At 32.8% G+C, this 13,371-nt stretch overlaps 1 protein-coding gene across 1 annotated transcript; it reads right to left on the reverse strand.

Moving 5' to 3' along the window:
* Window positions 1-360: 360 nt before the first annotated feature.
* On the reverse strand, window positions 361-5,981 carry LOC100796970 (auxin response factor 3). Its single transcript, XM_003529306.5, has 11 exons — window positions 5,375-5,981; window positions 5,197-5,253; window positions 4,667-4,849; window positions 4,353-4,437; window positions 4,164-4,254; window positions 3,909-4,073; window positions 2,866-2,985; window positions 2,714-2,789; window positions 1,867-2,026; window positions 859-1,781; window positions 361-565 (listed from the first exon to the last, which is right to left on the reverse strand). Exons 1-11 carry the CDS (start codon window positions 5,624-5,626, stop codon window positions 548-550), a joined length of 2,130 nt encoding a protein of 709 aa, XP_003529354.1. The 5' UTR covers window positions 5,627-5,981; the 3' UTR covers window positions 361-547.
* Between the last annotated feature and the right edge of the window lie 7,390 nt (window positions 5,982-13,371).

Genomic DNA, 13,371 nt, shown 5'->3' on the forward strand with positions numbered 1-13,371 from the left:
AGGAGAAAAGAGTAACAACACATTTTTTTTTTAATATTTTGAAAGGGAGAGTAACAATTAGGTGAAGTTTATAATTATAATAAAAGTGCTATTATTTACCCATATCAACATACAGAAAGCAATGAGACAAGGGAGGAAAGAATATAACAAGTAAAAATGAGTAAAATTGGAGACAACATTAAGGACATGAAACATGAAGCGTTATTGCCTCTAATGTGACCCCCCTGTAATTTGTTTTAAAAGAAACCCTCTTCTGTAAATAGTTTTCAAAAGTAACCTCCTTCTGTAAATTTGCCATAAACATGCATCGTTTAGAGGTTTTTCCCCATACAAGCCAGCCAATAAAGAGAACATAAAAGATTAATACAAGAACTAGAATGTGGTCATAGCCTAATTAAAAAGTATCTAAATTAGGCAAATAGTTACAATATTTTTGTCTCCAATACTCCAAGTTACTAGAGCAAAGCACACAAGTACAACAACTGTGGACATTGTATTCTGCTACCTTATGCCAGCATCAGTACTAGCGTACATCGTGATTTCATAGTCAATATTGCAGCACACCCTGCAGACAATAAGCAAATTATTTAATAACACCCGAGTCAAAAGAAAAAAACAAATAATCAAGTAAATCAAAGAAGTCAAAGAAGTCAAAGAAGTCAAATCCGTTGGCTACTTCAATGGATGGCTATTTCTTAACATTTTCATGCTTCTAATTGCAGTATTAGAACCAAGACCAAAGAAGTCAAATCTCGTCTATCAATTTTCCAGCTACTGAACATGCAGATTCTATTCAAGAGAATTGCACTAGAATACTCTAACAGATACCATGTGTCTTAAAGGATAAAGATTGCTTACCTTGGTGCAATAACTTGCCACTGCCTTGCTCCTAAGTGAATGCCCTGGATGGAAATCATCATCAACGTGTCTTGTAAAGGAAGGTCCAGAACATGCTACAGAAGATGAGTCAGCAGCCTCTTTATTTGCAATGGGAGCAACCTCAGTTAATGAAAAACCAAAGACTCTGCAACTACTTTTACACGAGGGAACCAACTCTTGATTAGCTCTCAGTACTGATATGGAATCGTGTGAACGTGAACTATCCAGCTGATTATGAAAGTTTGAAAGACCAAAAGAATTTGTGCCTTCCTTAGCTAGTCCACAGAGAAGAGGCTCATAGGGGGTTGATACAAATTTTCCACCTTTAACATCAGAAGCATATGAAACTCGTTGATGGAACTTACCTCCCATCACCTGACTAATTTTGTTGTTATAATCGGAGTTTGAAACTAGATTGACTGCTTGCTGGAACATTAACACAGATGATGGAGATGAAACTTGCCCAGATGGAACAGGAGGATGCAAATTTGAGGAATTGTTACTCATGTCGGAACACCATCCATTTCTGGATCTCATCACCTGGTAACCATCAAAGAGTCCACAGCGACTATTTCCACAAGCCTCATCAACAGACAGGGCCCTTCCATATGGTTGGCTTGGAAATATTTCTTGACCTTGCAAGACCTTCTGGAATCTGAAAGATTCACTAAAGCCTATGCCATTGCTGGAAACATTGGAACTCACTTGTGGGATTCCAATGCTATTTCCTGTTGCAGCAATCCTAGGATAGTTTGAGACAGGATAGCACCTCCTCAAATCAGATACCTGGTGACTCTGAGCATTAATACTATCATAAGTAGGATTAACACCCAACATTTCTTGACCTTGCAAGACCTTCTGGAACCTTAGTGATTCCCCAAAGTCTGATGTTCCAATCGCATCTGTCAAAAGAACGGAACAACTCATCAACAATGTTGCATTTGGTAGGACAGCTCAAAAATAAAACTAGAAAAAAATGAGACATACTGGAAACTGGAAATTCTAGCTTGGCTGAAGGCAATCCAATCTTGGTCCTCTTCAAACCAGCTGACATCAAGTTATTTGCAGTAGAAGCAGAACCAGATGGCTCAATCTCCCATGGGGAAACCCTATTATGCCTTGTGACTTCTAAGTCATCCCACCTTACCTGCAAATATGAGAGCGAACTTATGGTCATTATCAATTAAGTTACTCTAGAAATGGCATCATATTATAAGCCATAATTATGAGGATAATAAGTTGACCAGATATCTATAAAAACAATTGTAGTTTCCATTAAGAAAATATGCAATAAATCTTTTGAAGTTATGAGCTGAAAACCAAAAAGTATTCATACTACTTTAGCAGAATTCTCCAAATAAACCAAGTAAAAATACCAGAACAATGATAATCATTGATCTGTTATACCAATGAATTCAATTCCAGAAGTATTTGTACTACTTAACCAGATAATTCAATTCAATCATAGAATTATGTGACTATACACCGGTTGGATAAAAATTGCATACAAATCAAGAAAGAACCTGACAGTTTGAAAGCATGCCCCTGAAATGTGAAGTTAGATGTTATGCATAAAGGTTTATGCCATAAAACAAGCATGAATTCACCAAAAAACCTTCTGACACAATTTGTTAAAAGAAAAGAGTAGCAGGAAAAAATGCCATATGCCAGGTAGATATAAAAATGAGGAGCCACAACATTAATAAAACAGCTAAGGCATAAAAAAAGCCAAAATAATCACGCCTCAAGTGTGAGAAAAGCCATCTACCGCCACACTTCAGGCTTGCAAATGATAACTACATTAGGGAAAGTTAAAAAGAGCCCAGCAATATACCATTAGGCATCTCCATTTAGATCCAGGCCATCTAACAGGATCCACATCAGCAATTCCAACAATTAATCCTGTGAATCTGCCCCAAAAGAAAATTGACTAAGATTTTCTATAATAGAGTTATCTAAATGGAACAAGCATAAGCGCGAACAAACCTTCGCTCTGCAGCATCTTCGGTTTCGAAGCGCATCCTGAACCTCATTCCAGCTGAATAAGAATAATCAAGGCTCTTTAAGAATCTGTGGATAGGTATGATGAACTCAGATGTACTGACCCTACAAAGACAGTGGAATATCAAAGACACTGATCAGATGCCATACTTTGTAAGAAGGAAAGAAGAAAACAAAAACAGGTATTACAAAAAAAAACCATGAAAACTTAGACCACAATAGTACATACATGTAAAATCATCAACTGAAGAAAACCATTTCAAGATTCATACGTTGTGCTAGAATAAAAGAACAATGTAGTCTAATTCTAGATTTATTGTCATCAAGAATCTGTTTGTTTGAAAAAGTAACCCAACTATTGGTACACTCAAGTATTAGCAATAACAGGAGCAATAGTCATTGCACTGCAGATTTGCGTGTAGGGCTGTCTGGGGATAATGAGTTCAAATGGAAGAAAAGAAGTAACTATATGTTGCTAGGATATTTACATAATAATGTATTTAAGAAGTTGAAAGGGGCAATTATTCACCTAGGTACAAATATTTGTCTGCTATTGTCTAAGAAAATACGATGATGATTAATAATTGCATTTGACATTTAGGTCCAAACACATGTAAACCTCTTGTAAAACAATAAAAAAAAAAAACGAAAGATAGTCACAAAGGATATTAGCTTGACTTGTGTGTGCCTATTCTTAGTAAAACATACTATAAAGCATGTGGAGCAACTGGAAGCATTCAATAACTTGCGGGAAGTAGCTAGGAAACTGTTGCAGTTTTGCTTTCTTCAAACTAAATCTCATGTCCAGCATGTCAAACAAGAATGGTTAGCCTAAAATAATGGGGACATGCAGATAGAGTGATTTTTTACTTCATGTATAACTGAATAAACATCCTTTTGAATAGCATAAGGAGTATTGCATCTTATCTTACACAAAAATAACAGTCCTTGAATTGTAGATAGAGACTGACAGTTTCTCTTTCATTAACTAATAAGGAAAGTAGAAGAGAATAACTAGAAAAAAACACCTCGGATTATAGTGAATGCTAAAGGCACATCTTGCAGACAAAGCATTAACCACATCCATAAGACTGGTAGGACTCAATTGCTGGCCAGAAAGAGCTGAAAAGGTACTGCCACTTTTCAATTGAGCCGCCCTACGAATTCCCAATCTCAATTCTCCATCCTCACCCCTGCCATTAAGTACAAAATGTTGGCCCTCTCGGTGTCACGTTTACTAGCTAAATATTTCACATAGAATCCAGGTCTTCATACAATCATACCTAAGAAACAGAACAGCATCTCCAGATACAAGTTTCTTCTTGTTCACAAATGCACTCCAACCGGTAGTAAGCAAGTGTCTTCGTGGCTGCCCTGCTCATGAGAAACAGGAAATAGAAACCCAAACAGTTAAGTGGTACTCTAATTGGTTTGTCCTTATAACTTACAAAGGTAAGACACAAGACACATACCCCTATAAATATGTCGAAACCTCCATTCCTGGCCATGGAGATCCTTCGCCACAAGCTCCTGTGAAGGCCTCTGTTGACTGTAATCCTAAAGTAACAGCAAGACTTAAATTCAAAATGCAATGGAAGAACTATCCAGTATAAAGATAACTTTCAGATTGGACTGTCTCATTTCAAAACATTTAATAAGGGCTAACTTAACTATAGCTTATAAAAAATAAAAATGAAAAAAACACATTAGAACAATTAAGGAACCACTCAAACAGTCTTACTTTCCCACTAGAGAAAAGGAATGGATCACCATTCATAATTATTACCAGGGGAGGGAAGCAATCTTCCGCAGCGCGACGAGGCACGGAGAATCCACCATGAGTGCTGGTATCAGAAGCAGTCAAAGTCTTGCAGAACATGTGGGGCGTCGTGGACTTCATCACAGCTTCAGCATCCTCCTCTTCACCATCAGCATCAAATTCCCCCTCCCGCAGCTTCTGATGTACTTGCTACAAACAATGACAAAGTTAATCACTTCATCAAAAAACACTAACCAAGTACCATTTCCATCTTTTCACTTCCACACAACCAAGTACCATTTTCTAGTACCCTTTTTCCTCTGAAAACAAAACCTACAGCTACATTATGTCCTTTTTGAGTTTTGACACTTTCACTTAAGCTCAATTAAGCAGTTTCTCTATACTAAACAACTATCTCAATTGGTCAAATTTCACTTAACCCCTAAGACTTAGGTGCTAAAGAGGCGAAGTTTCTGAAGTTGAGATAAATTAGTTTCCTTTTTTACCACTTTCACCAAAGTGAAAACGTGAAATAAAAAAAAATAAAAAATCCTCACCTCAGTTTCGGGAACCAGCACCACCTGGCAATGAACTTCATCACTCCCTTCCTCAGCCTGCACAAAACAAAACAAACACATTTAAGGTAAGGAACCAAACAAACACAAACAACAACAAGAAAAACAACAAAAGCAGAGACAGCATTTGGATTTGTAGGGTGAAAAGAGAACACCCCACATGAAGCTTGACATCGAGGACGCGACAGAAGACATGGGAGGGGATGTTGGCAGAGGCAGGGAGCGGAAAATCGTGAAGGTGTTGCTCCAAGTGTCCCTGAGGGAAGTACACGACAACACTCCCTTTCTTGGGCAAGGAAATCAATGGACCCGCGCAGGCGTGCCAGAGCTCGAGGCACACGGTGGAGGAGGAGCCAGACGACGGCATTTCATCGTCTTCGGTTGCGTTGTTGAGATCGATGAGACCAGCCATGAGGAGAAGAATGAGAAAGGAGAGGGAAGAAGAGAGAGAAGCAAAGAAGAAAGTGAAGTAACGAGTGAGAAATGATGATATTTGAAGGAGTGGTGAGGTTGTTGTTCTTCATGCCTCCTGCTGCTGCAGCTGCTGCATTTTCAGAGAGCGTGACCAACTTTGGCATTGCCAAAAGAAGCTGACCCAATACTCCAAAAAGAAACTGACCCGCTTTCTCTCTCTGTCTTTCTCTCCCCACTCACCTATCACTCTCTCTTCATTTTTTCTTTCCCACCCTTTGGAGAGAACTCTTCAACTATGGCCCTTCGCTTTTTGGGAAAACCATCAATTCATCATTCATCATTCATCATTCATCATTCATTCATTCGGATTTATTAACCTCCACTACCATCATTCATATATAATTACGTCTCTTAAGTATTTTATCAAAAAAAAATTGATTTTTAGACATGTGTAGCTTTTCATAGATCTCCCTAATTTATATTTCTCTTAGTCAATTTTGTATAAGTTCTTCTTTTTTCAAAAAAATATAAGAAATTCTTCTTCTTCTTCTAAAAAATGAAATAAAAGATTTTCGTATCTCAAACCTAAATCGTTACTTTGAAATTCAAATTTGAGCATGTAGTTTCCATAAATACATTATACTTAAAAAAAAATCTGACATCTACAACGATTTTATACAACTCAAACATCAAGTAAAAAATACCTCTATTTTTTTTATAAAAAAAATATGATTGAAAAATCGTTTTATATTTTAAATATGTATTCAGATATTCAATTCTCAAATTTATATGTAGTATGTACAAATATATAATATTTATTAAAAGAGATGTTATATGGTTACTATTTACTAAAGAGATAAATTTTTGGCTAACTTTGATTCATCTGAAAAAAAAAAAGCATGGACCTTTATTTTATTTTATTTCTATTAATTAAATGTCATTGTTGATATGATATTATATTTTGCCCTTTTGCTTGTCTGCTGGCTGAGGCGGGAGCAGTGGTTGCAGCTGCTGCAATGCTGAGACGGTTGGGTGTGATGTGTGGCAGAGAGAGAGAGAGAGAGAGAAAGCTATAACAAGAAAGACTGTAGTGCAGTAGTAGGAGTGACTCACTTTTGTTTGTGGAGGTTATTTTGCTGTCTTGGACTGTACGGTCTCCCTGTATTTCCGGGCGGATGTCTATTCTGTCCCCTTCTATTTCACCAAATCTCACACCTATCCTTCTGCATATTAAATAATAATCCACTTTACACATTAGTTTTTTTAGTATTATTATTAATAAGTTATTAATGCTTGAACTTTGAAATTGAGGTCATTCATTCTATTCTCACTTGTTGATTAGATCTCATTTTCTAATTCTATGTCGGTTCTGTGATGATTTTGTGTTGCTGACCATGCCATTAATTGAAGGTTCTATGTAGAATGTAGATATTAGATTAGATTCTCCCTCCACTTCAGTGAGCTGTTCCTGGTACCAAGTTTGGAGGTCAATACACTAGTAGTTCACTATTTTCAGCATTATGATCATGCATCTTACCCTCCACTAGTTAACTATTTTCCCACTTATATTATATTTTAAGTATAGTTAATAGTTATAGTTAAAGTAGTTAATAACATACATTTTCGTAACCTTAAAAAAAACATACATTTTAGTACATTCTTTTGTTATTGATTAAAATTTTTAAAAATGAATAAAATTCATTGAATAAAACAAAATTTTATAATTTTTAATAAATTTCAACTAATAATAAAAACATATTACTAATATTTATCTTGTATTTTTTTTAAAAGAAATAGATATTAAGTGGATATTTTTTAAATGTTGACAACATTCGTATATTATTATTTAGTTTGAAAATTTAATGGAAAAATATAATGAACTTGAGCCAAAATTTGTCCATTATATAAGCTAATGTAAAGTGTCCGACCTTGATATGTCATTAGTGTAGAAAAGTATGCTTCCAGATGAGGGGGTTTCAATCAAAATCCTGTTGAACCTGAATCATTGAGGCCACACCTTATTACCTATTACCCTCGTATTGGGAAAGCAATGGGGGTTAATGTAGACAATTAACCAAAAAATTGAGACAGATGAGGTTGGAGATAGAAAGTTGCATGCTGTTTTTAAGCATTTCTCTTTTCACATTAGAAATGGCCAAACTACTTTGCCTACCAAAGTTTTGACTTTATTGTTAGGGTCCTATCATAAGTATTAGCTGTCTTCTTAGACAAAAAGTAATGAATAATTCGGGTCACCGTGCCTAACCAACTAGGGAACTGGTATATTAATGCATATCTTTATACTACTTTACTAGCCTGCACCATAAGCTCTTTTGGCCAACCTTGGCAAATCTGAAGATGTCGGTTGCTTTAAATGTGAGACGTTAGTTAATCATTCATGCCCATGCCCTCCACTTTGCCTATTCCTCCCTAGGAAGACTACTTTTTCATTTTCTGTCGAGTTCATTTACAAGTTCTAATAAGGTTAAATTAAGGGTATATATTGAAAAATTGTTCTTGAAAATATGATAGTGACAATTGGGGAGTGAAAGATAAAATACAAAATATAAATTTAATTTTTAAATGTAAAAAAATATATGATAAATTAATTTTATTGTTAATTTTATGAAATTATTTTATTATTAAACTGTAATATTTAATAATCAATTTGATATTAAATTATATTTTTTGAGGATTATTTTATATTAAATCATAAAATTTAGAAATTAATTTATTATTAAATTATCTGTAAGATTAATTTATTATATTTTTTGCATATTTAATAGCTAAATTGAAAATTTCATCTGGACCAATTGATCATCTCACCCTTTACACAAATTTAACTATTTATTCTTACAAAAATTGAAAAAGATTTACCCTTAAATTAATTGGTAGGTTTTTAAATTGTTTAAGAATATTTAATGAGGTTCCTAAATTGAAAAGTTTAGACTTTAGATTTTTTTATCCTGTAATTTTTTTGTTGAGTCTTTAGGGTTTAGAATCATCATAAATTGTTGTTTGTTTAGTAATTCTAAGTCACTATAAACTAGTTACAAAAATTCATTTACAATTTTTTTTAGTTGAGTCTTTAGGGTTTAGAATCATCATAAATAAATAACAATACAATGCGAACGAGAAAAAAAGAAATATATAACAAAAACAAGAGAACAAACTATTAATACAATGTTGTGGGAAATAAAGAATAATAAAATAAAGAATGAGATTATCCTTGTTCAACAATGGTAATGGGTGCCAAAGTGAAACCACGACGAAAACATTGGAATGGTTGAGAATGGAGGGGCAAAAAGACTCTAAATGGTTTAATAGTGAAAGATGCTAATTAAGTAAAAATGTTGTAAAATTTAAGAGTGAAAGAGTTCTAGAGGGAAAAAAATGGGGTTTCAAAAGATTTTCTGTGTCAGTTTTATGAGAGACTAGTTTAATAAAACTTTATGAATTGATTCTTCCTACAATTACCGATATAGAAAGATAAGTTTAAAAATTAAAAATTGAAAATATGTTAATATTTTAGATTAGTTGAATGAGAATCGATGTAGAAAATATAAAATATAAGATGAATTGAATGATTAAAAAAAAACTTCATATTTTATATTGGTTATTAAGGAATAAAAAAAAACTCTTTAAAATGGTTCTCTTTATAACTAATTAAGGTAAAAAGTATTTTTTTTAACATCAATTCTAGCCGGTGGCCACAATTGGGTTAGTCTAGTTTGAATTCAAAAATAATTTCAATAAATTTGAAGTATACCAACTTGATAAAGGAATTGATTCTGTTTAAGTCGTGAAATTATAATTTTTAAAATCTTAATTGAAAAATGGATTTTTTTTTTGAGAAAGTTTATCATAAAAAACTAATAACAACAGTAGAATTTAGAATGAATGAACAAAAATCGAAAAATATATCAATGTAGTAGGAGAGGAAAATAGGAATGTAAAAACCATTCCTAATTCCGGGGCTATTTTGTGTAGTATATACACCATGCAATCAAATAAGAGATGCTTTAATTTATTAATTGTTAGTACTTCAGAAAAATTTAACTAATAAGAATCACATAACAGATTTTAGCTGCGTTCGAACGAAACAAAGATGGGAACAGGCAAGGAATATCACAGGAACAAACAAGACAAACACAAAATGACCACAAGGCCACGGGGGAGGCAATTCAGGCCAATGATTTAAAACTTAGAAAGTATTTGAGATGACACTGCAAGGAAAGGCTTTACTTTTTCTCTTTTTCTTAAGTCTCAATAATCACCCATGTTGAATCCATAGAATGAATGGGGAAGAGACAACTGTAGAAGGATAGCATATAAACAAAAAAATGCAAATCAGATTCTTCTTCTACACTGCACACAATTAAGGTAGCGGATATCTAGCTAGTACTTGCATATTCCTTAGTAAGATAATTTCTCTCATGTTACAACAAATTTTGATTATAAAAAAATTATACAGCTAGCAAATTAAAGTCCGGAAAAAGAGCCTTCAATTTTCTCTCATGTAAATATGTTGTGGTGAGAATTGGTTAGAAATTACTAGTGATTTAGAAACTTCCGAATCCGTTCAATTAACAATCAATATAGAAAGGGATTTTTTTTTATATTAATTTCAAAAGCAATTTAAATAATGTTCTTGTAACTAAGTTTCATTTAGGGTTTATGAGACTTAGTTCAAAAGCATTCAATTAAAACTAATATAATTTGTCCTTCTAGCTCTGGTGGAGGAGCTTTTATTAGTAGGGCTCCCCTCTCCTCTGATAACGGTTGCCCCCTCTTCTTTATTGCTCATTAATTTCATTATTACGATTGTCTTATAATAACACTTCTTTACTGATTATTATGACCTCAGGTGTAAAGGTTTAAGAAGTGTTGTAATAAAGTTTCTTTATCATAATAGGTGACATCTAACTGTTAGCTATAATTAGCTCATAAACGTTGAACGGTCGGTGGACAATAATAACAATTAATATAGAGTCCTTCAACATCGAGTGTTTAAGCATTAAGAAATTAAAGATATAAAACAATTGGTGTATGACTATAACATAGTAGTCTTCTAGTCTTGAGTACTTAAACACAAAAAGATTTAAAGACATAAGACGATCAATGAACGATGATCATAACGATACATAATTCTTCAACCTCGAATGCTTGAGAACAAAAATGCTTAAAGGCATAAAATTGTTCACGACCATATCAATACAAATAATATTCATTTTTACATTAATTTATTCTACATGTTCTCTTGGATAGGATATAAAAAGTTTAAAGAAAACACACATAATCTTAAAAGTCTGATTTTACACTAATTAATTAGAAAGCAACAGTTCTAACTTCTTCCTTCGTAATTCGCTCACATTTATAGCATTGACCAATGGTTCAATGCATTCATAATTTTGCAATAATGGCCAGGCTATCCAAAATAGCTTCTTTGTAAGTTATCCATTATATTGCCATCGTTAAGATGCTGGAACTGAAGACTTTTCATAGTGGAACTAAGCAAAACGTACGACCTTTGTAAAAACAAACTAATTAAGCAAAATGACTTTTATACATGGAACTAAACAATGCAGCTAGAATAATTAATTCAAGTTAAGCATAGGCTTAATTTTATTTTCTATTGTTACAACTATTACAATTATAAAGATAAAGGAGGTCTTCTAAGGTCATAATTTATTATGTATGTTTAAACAAAAGATTTTGATACTAAAAATCAACAATCAGCATAAATCAAACAAACCTAAAACGAGTTAACTAATGTGGAAGCTGAGCTAAATTATAAACTTTACGTCTCATATTAAAAAAAAGATAAAAAAAAATACATACTTCAAGGTCGTCAATTTTTTTTGAAAATGCTATAAATGTTAGTAGAGAAACTGGAAATGGGGTTGTACCTAGTGACCAGCAGGAAGTGAAAGTAAACCTAGAAGGCAAATTTCAGTACAGGCAAAGACCAACAACATCTCCATTCCCCTTACTTTTATGGAAAAAAAGGGCACATTTGTGAATTCAATCTCAGTGGGTTAACATCACAATAGTAACCAATCTCAGTAGTAATGAAAATTGAAAAAGGAGCAGATCTTTATCAGAGACATCAATTGCAAAGGACCCAGAACCCAGCCACAGCCAGGTCTAACACCCTAGGACCCCTCCTAGTTTCTGCCCCTAGTTGTATAACCCGGGTTACCACTAGGTGCACAATTGGTTAAAGCCCTACCCCATGCTTTTATCCCCTTGTGGAAACCCTCACTCCACGCCCCTTTTGTGAGCGTATTTCAAATCCCTTATTATTTTTAATCAAAGATATACTCTGCCCAAAAATCAACATCTAATATCTCAAATTGAAATATTAAAATCTATTTAATGAATTGATTTTTTTAATAACTATTTTTTCATATACAGACTTAATACATGTTTGATTTTATATTAAAAAAATTGATCTTTAGTTTAGAATTAATTTGGACGAATTTTAATATATTTAATTTTATGTTAGAAAACTTTTGAATTAATTATAAATTTAGAATTAATTCTAAAAATAATTTTGAGTAATTTTTACATTAGATTCAAAATTTTACTTCTAACTTAATTTTATAATAAAAAAACAAAACACAAATAATATTACTTTAAAATTAATTTTAATTAATCCAAACACATACTTAAATGTCGAATTGATCACCTATTTATAAGACAAAATAATTTATTAATTATGTCACACTATCTTCATCTTCTTGTGTGATTTTAACTTTGTATGATGCTTTATGGTGAAAAAGATTGGATTGGGTTGGACAAAAGCTACCGAGCCATGTTACGGGTTATGTGCTCCATGATGGATTCTCGTAAAAGGGACGTGAACAATGCCTTAGATTCAATTATTATGCAGCGTTATATAGGTAGCATGATGAAACCTTTTTTTTTTTTCAGAGTATCGAGCTCTCGATTTACATGGTGAAAGAGGATAGCTTTTAACAAATTAAAGTACAACACCATGATGGAATGTAATGATTTGATTCCTATTTCAAGTTTCAACAACATCTGAATCAGACGAGGCACGTATAAGGTACTCTACTGCAAAATAATGTTGGTATGCAACACCAGTTTGTATCCGGATGGCCCTGCTGTCTAAAATTACACACATTCATGCTATCAACATCGTATATAACTGATTTTATTTAATTATCATAATATTAGTATAAAATTTTGCTAATAATTAAATTTCGTTCCGGAGTTAGTTATCTTTAATATGATCTTTTTTCAATGACATTTTTTATTTATAAAATTTGAATATGATATTAGTTATCTTAAATAAAATTTCGTTCCAGAGTTAATTCTCTTTAATAAAATTTTGTTAATAATTACATTTTGTTCAATACCTTACTTAACAAAGAGTTGAGTTTAATTTCACTTATATTAATAATTTATTGATTATTTTCATTAAATCTATGGGTCAAACATGATTTCGAGCCAGTTTACTAGGTTAAATTTTTGTTTTGTTAAATTATTTAATTGGATCCAACTTTTTAAAAATAAAGTTATTAAAATTAGAATTGGTAAATGGTTTCCAATATTTGAACTTTTTAATAGTGTTTTTTTCCATTTGTAATGTACTTGTGTTACTGTGTTAGTTGGACGGAGTTGGCGAGGATACGAAGTTGATGTTGGCTACAGTGGATTTGATGTCTATTTTTATGTTGAAGGAAATTTAAGAACTATAATTTTTTGTACTAGCTG

Source organism: Glycine max, chromosome 7, assembly GCF_000004515.6.
Source record: "Glycine max cultivar Williams 82 chromosome 7, Glycine_max_v4.0, whole genome shotgun sequence".
Lineage (NCBI taxonomy): Eukaryota > Viridiplantae > Streptophyta > Magnoliopsida > Fabales > Fabaceae > Glycine > Glycine max.